The 20,793-nt window shown below is 40.1% G+C and overlaps 1 protein-coding gene across 4 annotated transcripts in view; it reads left to right on the top strand.

Moving 5' to 3' along the window:
- The window catches only part of tsc22d2 (TSC22 domain family 2), a 33,364-nt gene extending 14,608 nt beyond the window's left edge, over positions 1 to 18,756 (top strand). For 2 of the 4 annotated variants that reach the window (XM_083888543.1, XM_083888541.1), the window contains 3 exons: positions 3,806 to 3,877; positions 16,130 to 16,181; positions 16,418 to 18,756. In XM_083888543.1, coding sequence (XP_083744669.1) covers positions 3,806 to 3,877; positions 16,130 to 16,181; positions 16,418 to 16,720 — 427 coding nt within the window. In that variant the 3' untranslated portion in view covers positions 16,721 to 18,756. Of the gene's footprint in view, positions 1 to 3,805; positions 3,878 to 15,033; positions 15,177 to 16,129; positions 16,182 to 16,417 lie in introns of those variants that run through there. The other 2 variants (XR_014592808.1, XM_083888542.1) reach the window with 2 other exon arrangements.
- Positions 18,757 to 20,793: the final 2,037 nt, after the last annotated feature.

The following is a 20,793-nucleotide window of genomic DNA, read 5'->3' as shown; positions in this document are numbered from 1 at the left end:
CATTGTGCTATGGCTCAAAACACAACATTTGTATGTCATTATTAGAAGTGTTACAAAATGTTATGTTATGACTTTGTGGCTGACATCTTGTCTTAACATTAGATTCATAATGGTTTAGAAGGTACTGCCAGCACTTGTTGCTGGGGGATTAGGCACTATTAATGATCATCGTACCAAATAAAATAACACTGTTAAAACATTTATTTTATATTTTATAGTAGTGTTGCACAACCAGTAAAAAACAATCTCCTGCCACACCTATAAGTGATCTACAGTTATAGAAGACATTCTGCCAAATTTATAGTTGGGATATCGGCTGCATCAAAACAAGATTTGCACAGAAGTAGGCTGTGAAACAATGAGAGAGGGAAAAACAAAAAATTGTGGTTTGTTAATTGTAAGGATGCACTTTAATGTAGTTTTTAAATTCATGATAATACAAAACAGAACCCTTTGTTTCTGGTTCTTTGGTTTCTCAACATTTGAAAAAAAAAAAAAATGTTATAAAATGTTTTAATGTTACAAAAACACTTTTAACTTAAAGGTGAAGTAAGTAGTTTATAGTGCCATCTAGAGGAGAGGCTGAAATTTACAACAAAGAACTGCTCCTCTGCTCACCCCCTCCCTTCCCTGAGCGCTACGGTATCCGCAGCCGGTCAAATGTCTGATTTTGTTCTCTCGCGTTTGTCCTTACAGGCTCCGGTAGAAACATGGCGTCTCGCTGCTAACAGTGGCAATGCAACCGCGTCCCTCGACCATGTTATTTTACATGACTTTTTGAAACACTACGAAAATGAAACAAAAAATATTATACAACGACTAGACAATGCAGGAGCACATAATATGTATAAAAGAGTGGATTTTGGGTTATATAAACCCATAAATACTACACAGTGTCCCTTTAAGTAAATTATGCACATGACCAAAATGTTTTTAATTTTTGTCTATTTGCATAAATTCATTCAGCTGATTCAAGGAAAAAAATGCAAATTTATTAGACTGACAGAAACTTTCAGTTCAAGCTCAGTCATGTGCACGTCAATCAAATTGGATGCAAAAACGCCTTCTCAATTAATGCTTCAGGCCTTGGCAAGAGCTTCTGTCACATTTTCTACTGCTTACTTGACCCCACCCTTATTTGACTCGGGGCTGTAGGTCGATCAAATAGACTATGTTTCTGAACGGAGCATATTCCCATTCTTTTCCTCACCTTCTCACAAACTAAATTTATGAAGATTGCAATGTGACAAAGATGAGAGTTGTATTGAATGAGATTGAAATTTGACAGCTGTATGTACAACTGTAAAAAGAAAATGCCTAAGGTAGCCTCACCTTGTTTATTTTTTATAAGAGCAGTCCATAAATTGAGACAAAGAAATTATAAAAATAAAATGGTGAAAAAGCTGGAACTGCGTTTCTGCTTGAATAAGACTGTACTTACTGATGATCGGTCATCAAAATGGTTGCAGATTTTATCATTCTAGCTCTACAGTTTACATATACTTATCTGAAAAGACTTAAAGTCTACATTATTTCTTTATCAAGCAACCTGTGTTTTGATTTACACTCAGTTATTGGTAAAACATGTATGTGGGTAAAAAGACCCCATGAAACGCAGACTCTCTAGTGTTTCTCAGTCACATGCAGGAGGTTTCCTGAGCGGCGCGTTCTTCCCACATCCTAGGCCGCGAGTTGGAAGCTGTATGTTGCTCTGGCGTGATGATGCTCTGCTGATGTGCTAGGTTTCCTGAGGAGGAAGAGGAAGAGCTGAGACCTGCCGGATGAAGAGGATGGAAGAGGCATTCTCATTTCTGACTGTCACCAGCTCTTTCTCCTCGCTGGTTGATGTAGATGTAAACACTGAGGCTGTAGCTGTAAATACAATTCTTCCAGTCAAAAGTGCAGATAGATAGTTCCCAGCTGTGCTCCAGAGTTCACTTGCAAGTGGTCCAGGACCAGAGGTCTCGGACTACGTTCACACCAACTCAAACAAACTGTACAAAGGGGGTGAACACCCCAGGGTTCAAATAAACCACGCTAGTGAGGCTAGTGTGAACACACCCTTAAAGTACTTGCAGATATCATGATATGTTACTGTATATCATGAAAATAACCAACCGGTTAATACATTGAGTTAATCCAATCGTTCTCATCATTTGCCATTGGATTTAATTCGTTAAAAAGAGTTCCACTTCCAAAGCACTTTGGTGTTGATTGGGATGTAATCTATGGTAACGGTCACATGGGAACATTTTTCTGCCCTAAGCACTTTTAATACTTTAAGTACATTTTTGCTCTGCTGTGCACTCTGCAATATAGATGTAAAAGAGACGTTTGTTTCATTTCCTGCTGCAGTGCAGAGTGACGATACTGACTGGGTTCAGGTGTGGTGACACTCCGCACAGCCCTGTTTTCTTTGTTTTTACTTTCCAGGCTTTTCCCTTGAACTTCTCATGAAACCAGATATTTGGCCGGAGAGGCTGAGCCCACTGCGTGTTGTAATATCGTGTTTTTGAACTTGTGAAACTAGCAGTGTCTAAAAACTTCCACAGTCCTTGAGGAACCTGAAAGTCTTTTGCTGTACTTTGTGGGCTGTGGCTGGGATAATTCTGTCATAGGCTCGGATTTGGAAGCTCAGCGGTAAATCACTCTTGACAGTCAACAAGTATAGTAGTGGATGGTTAAACCCACTTTTCTAGTTAGTAAATGAATTCCTCTCTTATACAGTCTTTTGTTCTTAGGGTCTTGTTCATGGTTGACTTAACGATTTTGTAGACCGCCCCTGCTCCCATTGTTAGACAAGCCTCTCGTAAAAAGTTTTACATTTATTGCTCAAGCAATAAGGTGACTGACATGAACTTGAACTTATGTACGTTTCTGACTGTTACCACTGGTAACTTGTCCAGTAACTACTTTAGTATTAATGATGTTTTCAACTTGTGCTTCTTTTTTTAACTTCAGTATTTGTGCAATTTTCGTTAAATGATTATATTACATTTGATTTACTCCACTCTGTTTTAGTTGAATTCACATTGCACATCAAAGCATTAGAAGCAGATATTTTCCCATTTTACCAAAAACGTAATACATTCAGTCTGTTTTATGTAATCAGTTAATTGTTTTTAAAATGAACTAAAACTGAGATTTTGAGGTCAGGTACAATTGTTTACTTGGTCTATTATTAACACACTTTCCTAGCAAATACCCAAATGCTGATAAATATTTTATGTTCCTTGTAACTTTATCTGCCTTCAAGTGCTGTGTCACCAAAACTGCCTTGATGTGAAGATCATTTTCTATTCTGGACGGCAGTCTGGAATGTTTTGCAGTAGTTGCCATGGTGTGCCTAACTTTTTCACGAAGGTGCACCAGCACAACATTTAGGTGTGTGCTCAAATTTGAGGATTGTGAACATTATTAGCCAACCAGATGAGACAAAGTTGACATGTAAGTGTTGGCATTTCATTAAGTTTGAGAATTGTTATGATGTCACAATGTCCTGTTGAGTGTGACGTAATTGTCAGTCTACAGTACATATCAGTGCTAGGAGACAATGCCAAGGCTGGAAGGCTCATTGAACTAAAGAACTGTGTATGATGGGTTTTATGAATTGGTCAGATGCCTGTGTACTTGGTACATCAAGTTATTTCTGAGTAGAGTGTGGCCATCTGAAATACGTCGTCCTTTCCTCTTAACACCCCCAACACTCCAAACACACACGCACAGTTACACATTATACAGTGTACATGTTTCTCTTTTACTCACATTTCTCCTGTCTCTTGTTTCCTCCACCACTGAACTACAGGAACCCATCTACTGCTTTCTACCGGGCTTTCCGGTCTTGCAGATTACGAGGGTCAAAGCCTGTCAATAATAGGTATGAGCACGGGTGTGTTTACATGCGTGTGTATGTGTGGCCCAGCCTGCTTAGCTTACCCAGACCCAGCACCCAAAAAATAAAAGAATCATGCAAATCATGCAAAAGAAAAACTATTTTAACTTAAAGGTGTCCCTGACAGGTGTCAGCAAGTTGAGACACTTTTGTGTTGTTTTTATGCAAGTTAAACTATCATTATCATTCTGTTACTGAAATAATAAGACACTAAATAAAATTGCAGGCTCAGTAGCCTCATTGTTGTATTTTAATAATTTACATGAATACATCTTAATTTCACTTCCCCTATGTTCTCTCCTGCCTGAAATGTAATTAATTGACATGATGGGCATTTTGGCAGCAGCAACTGCAAATGTGTAATGCATGGAGAAAGCATGGAAAGGTCACGGTGCATTGCCTCAAACAATGACACGTACCTGTCGTTTTTTTTGAGGGGCTCAGTGTTGTGCCACTGATGAGGATGCTGTACTCATAACTGCAATACAGGTTTCTCTTGCCTCTGTAACTTCAGGAGCATGATATCATGGGGATTTGATACTGTAAATGGAAAATCACTCTGAAATAACAAGAGGGAGATTTTGCTTTGTGATATAATATCCTTTAATGCATACCATTTGTATTGTTGGATGAGAAGCTAGATTCACTGGCTCTCTGAATTCAACGCTTCTTGTGACTTGATGTGTGAAAGACTACCTGCTTAATCATATTAACTTCAGTTGCCACTTTGAAAGTAGCATGACCTGTTGTCATACAGACATCACCACAGACAGAGAGCCATCGCTGTCCAAGATTAAAACATAGCACTAAAACCACCAGTCCATTAATCAAATAGACCATCAAAAGAAAATGAATTTGTTACTATATTGTGAAGGAAAATCAAAATGTTCACAGTTTTTATCCACGCTTATGTAAGAATTTACTGATTTTCATAGGTTGGTCTGGAATTGAAATGAAGCAATTTAATTGTAACAGACATTTCTCGTGATTTTTCTTTTTACATCCTTTGTTACCTACCTGCTGCTAGTTTCCTTCAGATCCATTTTCAGCATATAAAGCTCTTGGGAACTTTTATGGCATAGTAGGATAGTGTTGATCAAGTAAGTATTGCACAAACCCATGGAATCCATGGAAAAGGAGGGCATAAAATAATAAGAAATTCTTAGCATCATGGTAATTTTTCATGATACATATTATCACTTAGAATATGTCTTTAAAAAAAGTCCCATCCCTAAATCTGACCCTCACCTATGGTCAGGAACTCTTCAGTAGTGACTGACCGTATGAGTTTGTGGGTATAAGCTGTTAAAATGAGCTTCCTCCATAGGCCTTGGCTCAACGTGAGAGATTTGTAATGGGTAATGTAATGCAATGAGACATCCGCACAGAGATCAGATAAAAGTCACCGCTCCTTCATGTCAAATGGGCTGTTACTCATTCTAAAACGTGTGTGGTCCTGTCAAGTAGCATCATTACAAAATCAACATTAATGCGAGGTAGTATTATTCTGTGAACTTTGTTAATTATGTCCTTGGTTTACATTAATCACAACCACCAAGTTCCCAAGTGTTTTGTGCTCTCATGGCGGCTGTTTCAGTATCTTGACCCTCTGCCAAAGATGTTTAATCTAGCTGTCAAAAAAAACATTGACATATTCTGGAGTCATGGTAGCCAACCTCTTTGTTGTGGGCTTGTCGAGTTGTGAAATGATGTGTGAAAATTTCTGAGCAGATCTCTGAGGCTATTCTCACTTTGGGATCCTTGAAGAAGTGCCAGGTATCAGGGCATTGGTTGGCAACAATTTTAATTTTGACTTTTTAACCCATTGACGCCAGGAAAGCATTGTCGCATTTCTACCATTGACGCCGGGAGAGCGGCTGCGCGTTTCATTCTACCATAGACGCCGGTAAAGCGGCGTCTTCGATGACGTCATCACTGATAACGCGCTGAACAAATCGACCGGGATTTATGGTTAAGACATAATTATGTTTGAAGACTATGAGGTTGGCGATAATGACGATAAATACCACCATAATCGACATAGTGTTTACAACCGCGCACCAATGGTGACAGTGGATTTACCTGCAGATGCCGCACCGCTGTAAGCACTCAAATAAAATAGTTATTCAGTTTAATTTTACATTTTTGTATCTAAATTAACTTTTACAGGAAAGCCACAGGTGTAAGCTCTCAAATACTTTTTGAATTGTGTTATTATCTGCTACAGAGGCTGAGAAATCGGTCATTTAGTATCCATTGAAGCTCAGGTTTCAGAGACATTTTTTCCAGGCGCTTCAGGCCTTAATGGGTTAATAGACACTTGAAATCCAATTTCTTCTTAAATCACAGCTGTTATTGGAATGATGCTGATGTGTGTTGATATTAATGTTGTGTCACTGGTTAATAGTGATCATAATACAGCAGTTAGTTCCCACCAGTTGCAAGCAAGTAATTTGACTGGACGAGAGGCATTCCATGAGTGCTGACATTGAGTATAACGTCACTGGAACTCTTTAACTGTAGTATCACTCCACGTCACATGTGTACATGATCAATAATTATACTTAGGAGAGGCAAGGCTCTGTCTATCTAAGTCAGAGATAAATCAGAAACTAATGTCATAAATGTGATGTGAACACAATCCCCATAAACACACAAATTTGCCCTGCGATGGATTGGCAAACTGTCCAAGGTGTACCTCGCCTATCGCCCTATGTCAGCTGAGAAAGGCACAGCCCCCCCGCGAACCTCTGGTGGAGGATAAAGCAGTATATGATGGATGGATAACATTTGACCTAAATTATGAATGGTTATCAGGAGAGGACAAAGAGATGGAGCAGGATACTTCTGAGCAAACCAGTGTGGTTATGTGATATCAACAAGGCGAGATAATGGCAGTGAGTGTGCATATAACGTAAGCATGATGACTTATAATGTGTCATGAACACAAAATATTGACTCAACAACCTGCTCTGTCTTTCAGATGTTAAAGTTCATTAAAAACTTACTGGAAACCATCAGATCAAGCTGTTAACTCACCACATTCATATAAACCACCAAAGCAACTTTCTTTCTATGGTCACACAATTAACAATATGAAAACATGCAAATAAATGTATTGGGTCAGAGTAGTGGACATACCCTGTGTCGCGTCCAGGATATGCTCATTGTTGGTGTTGCTAGGCAACAGACACCTGCGTGCCTATGACCCCATCACAGCTGTGCTGATAGTTGGTACATTAGCACTCTCTCATGTGATATGGTTTAATTGCACTATATTTTCTCCAATCATTCACACGTGTGATGGAGGGATTAGTCATATGAATTGAATTATTTCACATGCACTGCTCAGCCACAATATGAAAATGGGTAACTAGTTTTGTTGTTGATGTAGGTCAGTTTATTTTGGACTAAGTAGCCATGAAAACAACTGAAATCACAAGTAGGATTGAAATCACATGACTGATGTTTCCAAGTGAACACTTTGAAAGCAGGCCAAGGGCAGACAGTGATTGCCATAACTTTAAAACCAGTTTTCTCTTTTAATGTTGTGGCTGATCAGTGTAAATTATTACATGAATATTGACATGGGAATATCCTCATCCACATAACACAACAACAGCTGTTGAGCAAGTGTGTACCGTTGTGGATGATTAACGATGCAGCGCTTCTTATTGATCACTTTCCAGCTAATGTTAGCCTCAGGGCTCTGTGAGGAACGGTACGCATTTATTCACTTAAGGGAGCCGCCTAATCCTACCTCCTTTGTCTTGATCCAAGCCTCCTACAAGGATGGACATGTTGGAAATAAAGAGGGAATAACTTGCAAAACATTTGACAGCCAAAAGGACTTTTAGGATTCCTCTATGATTGCTTTGTGAAAAGTGTAAAACCTCAAACTCTAGGTTTGTAGCATCTGCAATTACCTTAATTGTTCTTTTAAGGATGTGTGGGCTGACATTAACAAGAATTATTATCGAAATCAGCAGTATCTGTCTAAGAATATATCACTTTAAAATGAGTGAGCCTTGCAGTTTAAGTTGTTACATTTAAATGCTTGATGTGAATCATCTTCACCAGCACTTAGGTGGTTTGGAAAGAGTGATGTTGTTCAAAAGACAGTAATCGGCAGACAATGTTGTAAATTGGTTGCTTTTAAAGGAAGATTGACCATCTGCAAATTAACTTCTGCAGAAAATATGTTAAAGATTAGAAGCTTTGTGAGTCTTCTTTCCACAATAACACCAATAACATAGAAAGAGACATGGTTGGGATTGGGCAAGATTTGGCTCATGGGATTGAGATTTTAATACCATTTTGTATTATAATAATTTCTGCCTGAAACTCAATTTACAAGCCTCTCTCTAGGCCTTGTAACTCCCCATTGCTATAGATGAAGCAAGCGCAAGGCTACAGATGAAAAGTCCAAAATGATAATAATAATTGAACCCATCTTTATATGCACAAGTATTTATATTTTAAATGTAACAATACTGGAATTCAGTATAATCTGTAACAGTATATATATATACCTATTAATGTATATTCGCCGAACTGAATTACAGGTTAAACAAATCTGTAAACATTTCAGTAAAACAGTCCCTTGATATGCAGAATGGATTCATTGTAAGACTATAATTGGTCCCAAGTAAAACGGCCGTCCTGACCTCCATTCGCAGTGATCAACTTAATGATTACAGACAATAAAGAAAAGACCTTTATATTTTTTACTGAGCATACCTGTGGCCCCCTGCTCAGCCATGAGTTATTTGATCCGGACCTGAACCAATATTTGCACCTAGTGTTTATGACACTGAAACATTTCATTATGAGGAAAGTAGAACATTGGGAAAGCTACAGTTTTTTTTTTCTTGAAGTGATGATGGCAATGAACTGGTATCAATGATATTCTCAAAATTCTGTCTTCATCATTGCCTTGTAAAATCATATTATTTTTCAGGTGTTATTGGTGGAAAAGGTGGAAACACTGAATGCCACTGGCCAAGGTGAAAAAGTATGTAGCCAAGGCTAAAGGAAGAGCATGGTTATGTGAAAAAAACAGTTTCTGTCTGTTAAAACTTGTATTTTCACCAAAAACATGTTTATCTAGGCACTGGCCTAGCTGGAGTCATCCTTTTGTTATAAAAAACATCCACCAAAACACTTTGTAATTACTAACAGACTGTTGGGCATACTTTGAACTGATTTCTCTGCGGTGCAGATTAAAAAAACTGATGGGGAAAAAACTCCTGCACAGTTCTTTTTCCCATCAATTCATTGAATGCAGATTTTTGATTGATATGACTTGACTTGACATTACGTTAGAGGTCTGATCTCAGGCTTAACAAGCCTTTTGAGATGCAGTGAATGATTGATGAATAGAGCTAATAACCATCAAAGTTCTGGAACCACTTATGTAACAGACCTGGTGTAAAAGAGGGCACTGTGTGGTGGCAACGTTATCTTTGGACACTTTGCTGAGGGTTTTGAGCACACATGTAGCTTTTTTAACATCGTCTTGCTTCATACTCACTCTGTTAAAGGCATTCACACCTCCAAGATACCCAACATAACCACAGGGTTTCTGTAAATACCTCCACTGCATCAGCAGAGGCTCAAGTGGCCAGTCATGGTTAGCCATACTGCATATCATTATGGAGAGACGTAAATTGTACATAGGGGTTGCAGGTGACGTGTCAATAATTGATAAATGCTGGTGTCTCTTAAATGTAAAAAAATATTTAAATGCCTGTCATATTACCCCACAGGTCAATAATGTATATGAAAGTGTCTTTTATAAAAATCTAATTGATTTAACTTTAACTAAATGTAATGTGCCAATTGATGATTTGTTGAAATAGTTAATTGGCAATTCATCAAGTCCCGATGAAGGTTTTAAAAAAACAAAACACACAGACACCATAATTAAAAGCAACAGCAACATACTGTAGAACCTAATGATGTTAGTCTGACCTAAACCTTTTACTTGAGAGTGGAATCCCAAATGAGTCTGTGATCCTGTGATAAATGCTCTGCTGAATACAGAGGCTCATTAACAGTCTGAAGTGCCTGGATTAGCCCATTGAAGCCTAAGGAGTGTTTCTATGACTTTTAACACATTTCAGTGGGGTCTTTATCTGCAATGAGCCAAAAGTGACTCCGGTTCACAAAGAAAAAAAGGTAGTGAAATGTGATATTGAACCACATGGTCCATTCTGAAGACCTGGTTTCATTTGACCACTGCATAGGCAGTGATTATTTAAGGCTGTAAGACTGTTTGTCCCAGATCCCCCACTGTGTTTGCACATGGAGTTTAATGGTGGTGAGATTACACTGTGGCTCTTTATCGTTTCTACAGGAGCAGGGTAATATGGCTCTGCAGCCATTAACAAACATCCCTGCCAGCAGTTACTGAAGTCTCTACAGAGGATAAGATAACAAGGTCTTCCATAACCCGTTTAAATAAGAGCGACTGATGAACATCATCCGCTTTTTTAAGAATTGAGATCTTATCCTCTACTCAATTTAGCCCTCGATTCCTGCTCATGCTCCCTGTCATTCACCAGAGATGTCCTTCTTTTAGACCATGCTGGTGGTCTTTGGACACAAGTCATCGTGACATATGCACAACAAGGCAATATTTATTGACATGTCTGGAGATTATGTAACAGGCGAGGGTGCGAGTGGGACAGTTCCTTTGGGATGTTTACGAGGAAGCTTGGTGGCACCAGTCTCACCCACTCATGACTCTGATTTAGTGCCTGACAAAATAAAACTTCCATCTCCAAACAAGGAGGATCTGAGTTCTTTCGTATTTTGTTTAGTCTTTACTGTGTCAGAATGGACCTGCCCCTCTAAAGACGCAATGTCCCGACATCTGAAACATCTGCAGCAGCCAGAGGCAGCTATGAACATGTTTCCAGCATCCTGCAATTGTCATGTTTGTTTGTGTTTCAGTAAGTGCAATAAGGACAAGGACAGAATCAGTTAGTCGAAATTCTTCAACTTTTAAAATGCAAATTTAAGGGGGAATTTCAGTTGTGCATCACCTTTAGTGTAATATATGTGTATATATATAGCCAGCAAATGTTAACATAAAACCCTTTACTGGAGTATGGAAAAACTGGAAGTTGATATTTACAGCCCTAAAAAACGTTACAGGTTTTTATCTAAAGTGTTGAGAAATAAAGAAGTGTTTGCATTGACGTATATATCTCCAAAACATTTTGATTTCCACTGGTGGTTTTTCTGGAAAACTGGACTGAGCCTCTGCTGTGATCTAATTTGTCTAACTCGATGGGTAAACATGTGGGGCACACAGGTCCCCCTTTCACGAAAGCGCTCTTGAAAAATACTGGTCTTTTTGTTTCCGGAGAAGCTGATCATTCATCGAGTGAAGTGTTGAGGGCCAGGCGTGGTTGTTTGCTTGCAGGGTAAAGCAGTTTTTTTTCTTCTCTTCAGTCTTTCCACTGTCTTTACTGGAGAGGCCACTTCCCGATCAATTAAACATGTCAGAGGCATTATGCAGTGTCACAACATCATTTTTTCAACCTAGTTCAAAAATATCTTTACAGTATAACCTTTTCGATAATAACGTTCTCTGACAGTCTGTGACGGATGGATTTATTGTTTGACAGTTCATATTTCAGTAAAAAACATAACGGCGTGATAATAATAATTATTTTTCACACTGTAAATGTATTTTTTCAAAAGTTGTCGAACATGCTCCACCAGCCTTCAGAAACTCCTTCAAAAAACTCCACAAGAAACCCTTGTACAGGGTTCTTATACGATAACAACTGTAAACTAGAAAAGCACTCGGAGAGCGCAGACCTCCACCAAGGCAGCTCAGCCCCCCACAAAATTGTGACGTCTACGGATCACACCCAAATTTTAATCACTTATTCCTGGCCCCATTGCAGACTTTTCCTGTAGATTTAATCCTAATCTGCCCACGACTTTTTGAGTTATGTTGCTGACAGACAGACAAACAAACAAACTCCGGCGAAAACATATACCTCCTGGCGGAGGTCAATAATTGTTATTAAACATATTACATTTATGCTGACGGTGTTCGTGTTTCTGTCATTAGTATTAATTACTAAGTCATATTTGTAAATGAGTCCTTTTTTGTCAGCTCATCTGGTATGTGCCCTAAGAGTGGTTTAAGTTATGATCAATAAGGGAAGACATGATGACTAATCTGCTTATGCCTTCAGCTGCACTCTGGAGTTTGCACTGCTTTTTAGTGCCCAAACTACTTGGAGCCTCTGCTGACCTCCTCTGGTGCACCAATCAAACTGCATCTTTGAATACAGACAATTAAATCTGAGCGAAAGCAGGTCTGCATCTGAAAGAGGATGACAGTGAGTCGTCAGCGAGTGTGTTCCTCTGTTGTTACAGCCCCCACCCACTGCCTATTGTTTTGAAATACACTCACAGAGGAGGGGGTTATCACTGAGGGCTAATTTATTCAGCTGCTTCCCCCCATGGTGAGTGTTTTGGGATGGGGATGTGCGCTGAGCATCTGTGCCTTAAAGGAGAATACATTGGATCTCTGGAACTTTAAAGCATAACACGACAATCTCAGGTTGCTTATGATACAGATCCACCTGTAACATTTGAATCAAGAGTACACACCAATCAGCCACAATGCTAAAAGCAGTTACAGGTCTGACTTTCGTGGGTGTATCTCCTGTTCATCCTGTGGTCATTTGTGGCATCCGAGTAATTTGAAGCTCTGTGTCAAACAGGACACATGCTGATGATGTAAATGAGGCTGTAGCTGGTATCAAATTAAACACCTGGTGGTGTTTTGATAACCATTCCTCACAGAAGAGCTTGACCGTGTGTTGTCCCAGCATGGTGGTGGCCCTCACACAGATGTCTGGAGATGCTGGCCTCTGAGCAGGAGGTGTCCAGAGCAGGAATGTGCTGCCTTTGTGGTCCTGCAGACTTTTCTAGGGGAGTTCACACAGCGAGAGGTCCTTATACAAACCACCACATGTCTTTTGCCTCGAATAAAATGTACAGTTTGCTTTGTTTTGCTTTGACACAGAATGGCAACAAATTAGTTTGGGTCCTTTTTTTTTTGTTTGACACAACTTCCCTTTTGTACAGTGCACCTGTGCATGTTTAGTAAACGTTCTGACTGACAAAAACACATACCAGCTTCCACTAAATGGACATTCTATTGTCATTGACCCAGATGTGTAAATGCTTTGTCAAAAGGGAGGAATGTCTTTGCCTGGCTTTGTTCGTCATCATCACCTTCACGGGTCCGAGCAAGACCCTTGTTGTGGAATGCAACTCATTTACCCCGCGATCACGCATAGGTGTGGATCTATTGGGCTGTGTGTTTTTCTTTTTTTTTTTTTAGCTTGCTTTGTAGTTTGACAAGAGTACAAATAAGTTGAGATGTTTTTTTTTACCTTTGTCTTTGCCACATAGAAGAAAAGCAGTAGGGGGAAGTACAGTATGTGGAACGCTGCGTACCAATCTGATTTCTGGCAGACGCAAGAATTGACCCAGGGAATTTTGTGTGACATACAATGGCATTTAGTATCCCGATATTCATGTGACCAACAAAAGCGTATATTATCCTCGGTCTCTTTGTGTTAGTATCACTAATTTTTAATCTCTAACACACAGGCTAATCAATCTAACCAACTACTATTACATTTCCTCTTCACTTTAGATACTCAATCATCACATTGTAAATACCCAGGATGGTTCGTATGTGCCCAAACTTGATTAAAAATATACGAGATTCAACAGTTTTATCAAAAACATTGTCGGTTGTGTCATACCAACAGGAAACAATAAGGTTATTAAGAACTCTGTGTTCTGAGCGTGCAAAAACATGGCATATTTTTCAATTAACTTTTGATGTTTGAATTTGTTGTCCTGTGCCTCAGGGAAGCAGTGTTAGATTTGTTTATTTTTTGGCACACAGTAACTTGTGTTGTAAGGTAACTTGTTCAGGGGTGAAGGAGGAAGAGTTGAAGAGGGAGGAGGAGGAGGAGGAGGAGGAGGAGGAGGAGGGTGAGGCCAAACCCCGCCCCCCAGTTTTTCTCACCATGTGACCATGCGTGGTTTTAAGGCTCACTCAGTCCTCAGTCGAACAAGACTCATCCTTGTTGCTGGAAGCGTGCGCTCAGTATTTTGGACGACTTTGTAGAGGCTTTGGAGAAACGAAATCATGCGCTGCAGAGTGAGCTACAGTTTGCCCTGCTCACCAGGGACATCACCGACCTACTCTGGACGCTTGATGTCCTACAGAGCGAGATGCGTCAGGTAACACACTTAAAAACACTGTGACTGCCCTGTTGTTTAATTGTTGGTTTAGTTTCCATCCCTGTGACCGGTGTGCTCGTTCAAATCTGTGGGAGTGTTCTCGTGTTTACACTCGTGTCCTTCTCGTTTTCTCTTATATACTAATAATTGTGGCAATTGAACTGTTGTGTGGGCATAAATTGACATCCAAATCTGCTCCACATCCACTTGTCTCGCCGCGGTGTCCTGCGTTCTTTAAGTTGTTTGGCACCAGTCAGTGGTGTGCTGGCTTCTGTCCCCTCTCTCTCTCTCTCTGGTTTCCCCACGTTTCCAGGCGCCTGTGTTAATGTTGTTTGTAGTTCTCGTCCCCCGGGACTGCATGTGTACCGTGGCCCGCAGCCTACGTGCGCCACAGCATGATCGTTGGATGTAAATGTTGACCGCTCCAGCTTCATATGGAGTGGTGTTGGTGGTGATGGACAGTGTCCAGCAGCCATTTTTTTTCGTTTGTAAGATATTTTTTTAAATAAATCAAAGTGTCGTCGTAGTGCGGGTATTGGAGTTAACTTGATTAACAACGAGCTGTTTGCCTGTGGTTTTGTGAATTGCAGTTTTACGCACACGGAATACCACTTAAACGTTCACTCATTGACGTTTGCATTCGTATTATACACTTAAAAAACAACACTTGACTTGTTTTAAATGTTTTTTTTTATGTCGTGCAGCGTTCTGCGTTTGAATTACTAACATTGTTGGAGTCGGAGAGCACATCATGTTCCCTCTCATTCCTCACACTCTTGCCACAGCTCCTCCTAGCGGCTTCTGGCCGCCACTTTTTTTGTTTGGTATCCTCATCTGGCAGGGCGGAGATTGTGCAAGCGCGGTGTTCTGGTGATTAATGTGATTCACTGACCGAGAAACGGACTGTTTTTTTTACACGTTTTGGAAGAATTGAGTGAAGTGAACGCCGGAGTTTGTTTGTATGCGAGGATTCGTAGCCTGGAGTAGCGTAAGTCGATCGTCTTTGTGTTGGAAGTGGGGGGCGGTTTTTCTTTTCTTTCTTCCTTCTTGTGGAGAGAGGAGAGGTAAACAAAACAACGTTGCTCCTCTGAAGCCATTTCGATCACATTTGAACGATGTTGGATTCGCTTGATATTTCACCAGAAGGTGATAAAACGGTGTTTTATATTCAGTGGATGCGGATATAAGACATATGAGCTTCAGTTGGTTCAGTAAACGGAGTGTGAGCCGCACCCGAAGCACACAGCTCGTGCAGGAGTGAAGGCAGAGGAGCTCACTCTTCACCTCTGATATGAACACGACCGCGATGACGAGCTGTTGCCATTTAAACTTTCCACAAGCGGTTTTTTTTCGGGGGTGGTTTTGTTATGTGATCACACATGCTACAGCTTTCACTATTTATTCTTACTCGGACTAGAGCGCCTGTTTTTTTCTTTGACTACAGACGCCATGGGAGATGATTCGGTTGTCGCTGACTCCAAGTGAACATTTTACTTTAGAAGTAAAATGCACTTAACATTTTAAAGGGGGCTTTATCTTAGTTGGTGGCGAGAGTGAAGGAATACAGTAAATTTAGTGTGTAGTTTCTTTGTTTGTCTAATGAATATACAGTATGTGTGCAATGAAGTGAAGTGTTGCACCTCTCACACCAATGCTTCTTAAATTTACATAGTGTGTACTGGGATTTGACAGTCGGACTTGTGTTTCTCGAAGAGGTGCCATGTCTGTAATATCTCACTAGTTCTCAATAACATGAGCTCCGTTCTTTGATGCTTTCTCTTTACAGCGGTAAAATAGATCTATATTCAGAGTCACTTACAAATCGCCGAGGTAGCTTTTTGCCACTGAAAAAAACAGCTTTGACACGCCATGAATGTGAAAATATGATATCAATCTCATGGCAAGCGGGAATCTTAATATTTTCCTTTTTTGCCTCCTCAGTGCTTCTGGTGCCAGCGTCGTTGCCATCGATAACAAGATTGAGCAGGCAATGGTGAGTTTTCCACCGAAAAAGACAAGTAACAACACATGTGGTCCGGTGACGAGCATTCTCTGCAAGCCTGTAAAATGTTGTCTTGCGTCATAATTGTTCTGCCGCTGGTGAGTGACACAACTGTGTCACTGCCCACACATGTTGACTGATGAGTTATGTTTCACTGTGCAGTCTCAATCTCCTCTTTGTTCTCTCATTGTTCTAATTTTAGTGTCCTGTTTCACTTCTTCTCTCAGGACTTGGTAAAGAGCCACCTGATGTATGCCGTTCGCGAGGAGGTGGAAGTTTTGAAGGAGCAGATCAAAGAGCTGTACGAGAGGAACTCCATGTTGGAGCGCGAGAACGCCGTGCTGAAGTCACTGGCCAACTCTGAGCAGCTCAATCAGCTCCCCAGTCAGAGCAGTCCGAGCAGCAGCACGTTGCCAACGCTCCAAAACCAACTCCCGCTCATCACAAACAACAATAACAACAACAGTCCCTTAGTTCACCATGATGGCAGTCAGAATGTCCCTCATCAGCCCAACATCTCCTCAGCGTGAGCCCCTTCCTTCAGTACGCGCGTTCAAACACACACACAGCTCCCGTGGTCAGGAGTGGAAGATCCTGTTTGACAAAGACAACAACTACTACCATACCGTTAGCTCCATTAAGCAAAATGGCTCGGCTCTGTACATTGTGTTCCCTTTCGAGGGACAATCGACAACAACATCTTTCTTATCCACAGAGAGCCGTGCCTCAGTGTGCGCACACTGCAGTCACCAGGCCTTCATGTTATTAAGACATATATACCAACCACTGAAAAGTCTTATTCTGGTCCCGTGTGTGGCTGCAGGAAAGGAAATAAAGGAACGGGGTAGAAGTGTTGGTCCTTACCGTAGAACTGCATGCTGTTATTGTGCAGGTGACAAGGGGTAAAAGGGCACAGAGGGCTTGATTTGCTCTGGGCAACAAGTGATGGAAGAGGACGATGCCTCTGTGAAGGAACAGAGTGATGAAGTGCGGGTCCTGTAAAACATCCAGCAGGTGCTGTCCTCCCACCGTCTCACCTCACATCACATCACTCCATGGTTGGAGGCCAGTGGACTGAGGAAGATGGGGGGGGGGGCGAGGAGAGAGCGCCGCGTCGGCTTGAGCAGAGCGAGTCAAGAACCTCAGCTTGTTAAATGCTGCAAAACAGAGCTTATGTTGTTTTTCTCAGAGCCACCATACTTTGTCATGAATCGTAATACTTTTTAATTAGTTCAGTTTTAGTATTTGCATTTATTTATTTCAGGGCTGCTATTTTCATAATGTAAATGAACAATGTCATTGAGATACTTATTAAAGCAAAAATAAGAGAAAAACATCTCTTTGGTCCGTTTGGTATTTTAGAATGTGGTTTCAGTTATTACATTTGGTCACAGCGAGTAGGCAATAAGTTCCACATTACAACATGATTCTTGTCACACGATAGTGCTAACACTAAGGCTGAGCTTGCTTTAGGTGAAATCCAGGTTGAATGTATATTTTGTAAAGTATTATGTGTGAGGAGGGTTTGTACAGGTGAACACCAGTTAAGATATGAAATATGTGATGGGATGTTTCTATAAAGAAACAAATAATTTACTTTTTCTATAGACTGTCAAAGCAAACAAAAACAAATTTATTTGTGGGTGTGGTTAAGGGGATGAAAAGCTGTGAAAATGGTTCAACCTACTTTATAACCAAAGACGCAAAGCTGTGTACGATTACTCCCTCCCCCACCTCCCTGTTTTTAAATGCACATTTTCATATTATTTTCTACTCTTTCTCCATCCTATATTTTTGCTGTTTTGCATGTTCTGCATGATCTATAATCAGACCACTGTCTTACCTCATGTTGTTATCCAGCACTCTTATTTTCAGTCAGTCTGTGAATGTTTGTGAGAGGATTTATGAAAGAGAAAGGGAACACTGGGCAGAAGGTGGTGTAAGTGGTCGAAGGGTAAGAATTAAGAATGTTAGAGAAGCTGTTGGGAGTGGCCTTGTGCACAATATATTGCAGAGAAAAAGGAGCCATCTTTTGTTTTCAAATGCAGAGAAAAAGTTTGTATTCCATAGCTCATTTTAATGTAAATTTAACAAATGCAGCATTTAGACTTTTATTGTTGCGTACAACACTTTGCTTGCAAAGACGAAGAACAATGGAAACTATGAAACATTTTCACACTTTAAAGCTGGAGCCCAGTCGATTGTGTATGAGCATATTATGGGATGTCCCGTCTACGTCACGTCTTTGTGCCTCCTTTGCCGTCGTCTGCTGTCGTCAGACGATACGGTTTCTTTCTCTGTGGCTTAGAACCAAACCAAAATGCTTGGTAATTGTACAATCAGTCACCTTTTTGAAATGATGGACTCTGTGATTTCTTTGTTTTCCAAATGGGCTTATTTCCTGTCTCTTTTTGTTTTTAATTTCTTTTGTTTTGAAGGAGATGCCATGTACATGCCAAGTGTACTGTATGAAAGTGATCACTGAGCCTTGGAGAAAATATCTTAATGCCCCTGTAATGTGCTGTTCAGACAATTTTAGTTTTCAGCCAGAAATAAATTACTGTTTCATTAACAGCTCGTGTCTGACGTGTCATTTCACCTCTTCTCCACAAATTACACACGGATCCCAACACATGCAAAAGTGTAATATTTCTATGTTTCGTATAGCAGAGAAGTTGCTTTAATTAGCAACAATCTTACTAACAGCATTGTTAGTGTACTATTGCAGTACCAGGACCTTCAAACTGAGCTGCTAAACTCGAAGTTTGTGAGTTAAAGTCAGTTGATTTTATATGCAAAATTTAGCAGCCACACAATCACATTAACTGAGACACAGGAAGCCCAACGAGGGACATAAAAATAAAGATAAAATCTGACAATAAATATTACAATTGTATTCATCTAAAATGTCATATTTCAAATGTTATTTAGAAGTTTTAAACCCTGAATTAATGACACTTTAACAGTAAGCTTTTTGAATGGTTGTGTCATAACATTTTAAACAACTTAGGTCATCGGGTCTTTAGCCAACTCCTGACCTCATCATCCGCCAGCAATAACATTAATCCTGTGAACCTGTGGTTTTATCATTCAGAATCACAAGTCATCTTATGATGAGAAACAAACATCTAACTTCACGTCAGGAAGACTCCCAAATTCTCAGAGACTTGTTTGGACTAATTTGTTTTTCCGAGGAAGTGAAGTGAACAGTCCTGTCGGTTTTGTTCACTGTTATGTAAAGTCGAACAATCAGTCGTCTGTGACATCTCCAACCTGTCATTTCAGACATAAGTTATTGCTCTTTGCTCAACCAGAGAGGCGGTTCATTTCAAAGCATGTCCTTCAAAAACCCCAACCAAACATTCCCTGCCAGCTGATGGGGGGAAAACAAAACAAGTCGTCAGCCTCTCGGCCTCTTGTGTTCCTCTATTTTTTAAAAAAATTTTTTAATTATCAATACAATCTCTGCTGTTTGGTGCCAAAACCTTGTCATGTTTCTGTTCTTTTCCAGGTGCCAACCGACTCAGTGTTGTGTTTGGCAGTGACTGTCACACACGTTTGTCACGTCTAATATCCAACTGAGTTCGCTGTTTGTTTGAAAAACAACAGGGGACAGAGGGTCATTTGTATTGAGAGCAACGAAATGAGGTTGACTCCGATCTTCAGTCTTATCCACAGATATGATTCAAATAAGACCAGGGTAATAAACTATGGCTTCAAGATTATACAAGATTATCATAGGGAATCGTCAAAAAATGTGCTGTTAAGTCAAAAATAAAACATTAAGTAAGCTCCAGTTTTTTGTAATCTGTGTGTGACTCTTGAGAAATGTAACAATGTCATATGACCTTATTCATTACCTGTTTGTTTTTTTGAATTACAGCAGCCTGGTGACACAAACTACCACATGTTTGAGGAGCAGTCCATATCGTTCCAGCTAATTTTAATTTTTAATGTAATTGATTTCACAATCTCAGCTCCTCCCTGCGTCTATCTTTAAAACCTGCATCTGAAACGTTAACCTTCAAGTGAACTGAAAAACAAAAACAAAGATTTCTCTGTCTATGTCCAGTTTCTCAGTGGTTTATCATCATCATCATCATCATCATCATCATCAATGTGTTGCAATCACAGTGTTGCACTGTTATGTTGCTGGTGTCTTTGTTTACAGGTGCCACCATGTGGATCCAATTTCCCCTTTTGGGCTTTTACAGAATTACATGTAATCTGATCAACTGTGTCATTTTTGTTCCACGGAAAATCTCGATATACCATTCTGGGTTATTTCTAGCCTAGTATCTGGGTTTGTCATTTTTTAATTCATGTCAAATAAGTTAATGATGACATAATGGCCTTGAATCCTTGAATCCTTGAATGACATAATGGTCAGAAACACTGCTGAGGTGAGGTGAGGTGAATTCAATTGACTGAATGAATGTCTGACTTTCCCAATACCTCCATGACACACATGTAAAATATGAAAATGACAAAGGCAACTTACGGCGCCAAGAAGAAGTATATTGCGAACTAAAAAACAGGATTAATCTGGCTTTGCGTCATCCGTTCTTGACAGATCATCCGACTCACCTACTTTCCACGCTTT

Source organism: Microchirus variegatus (assembly GCF_963457635.1).
Source record: "Microchirus variegatus genome assembly, chromosome: 4".
Classification (NCBI taxonomy): domain Eukaryota; kingdom Metazoa; phylum Chordata; class Actinopteri; order Pleuronectiformes; family Soleidae; genus Microchirus; species Microchirus variegatus.
This window is presented reverse-complemented; position numbering and strand designations above follow the sequence as displayed.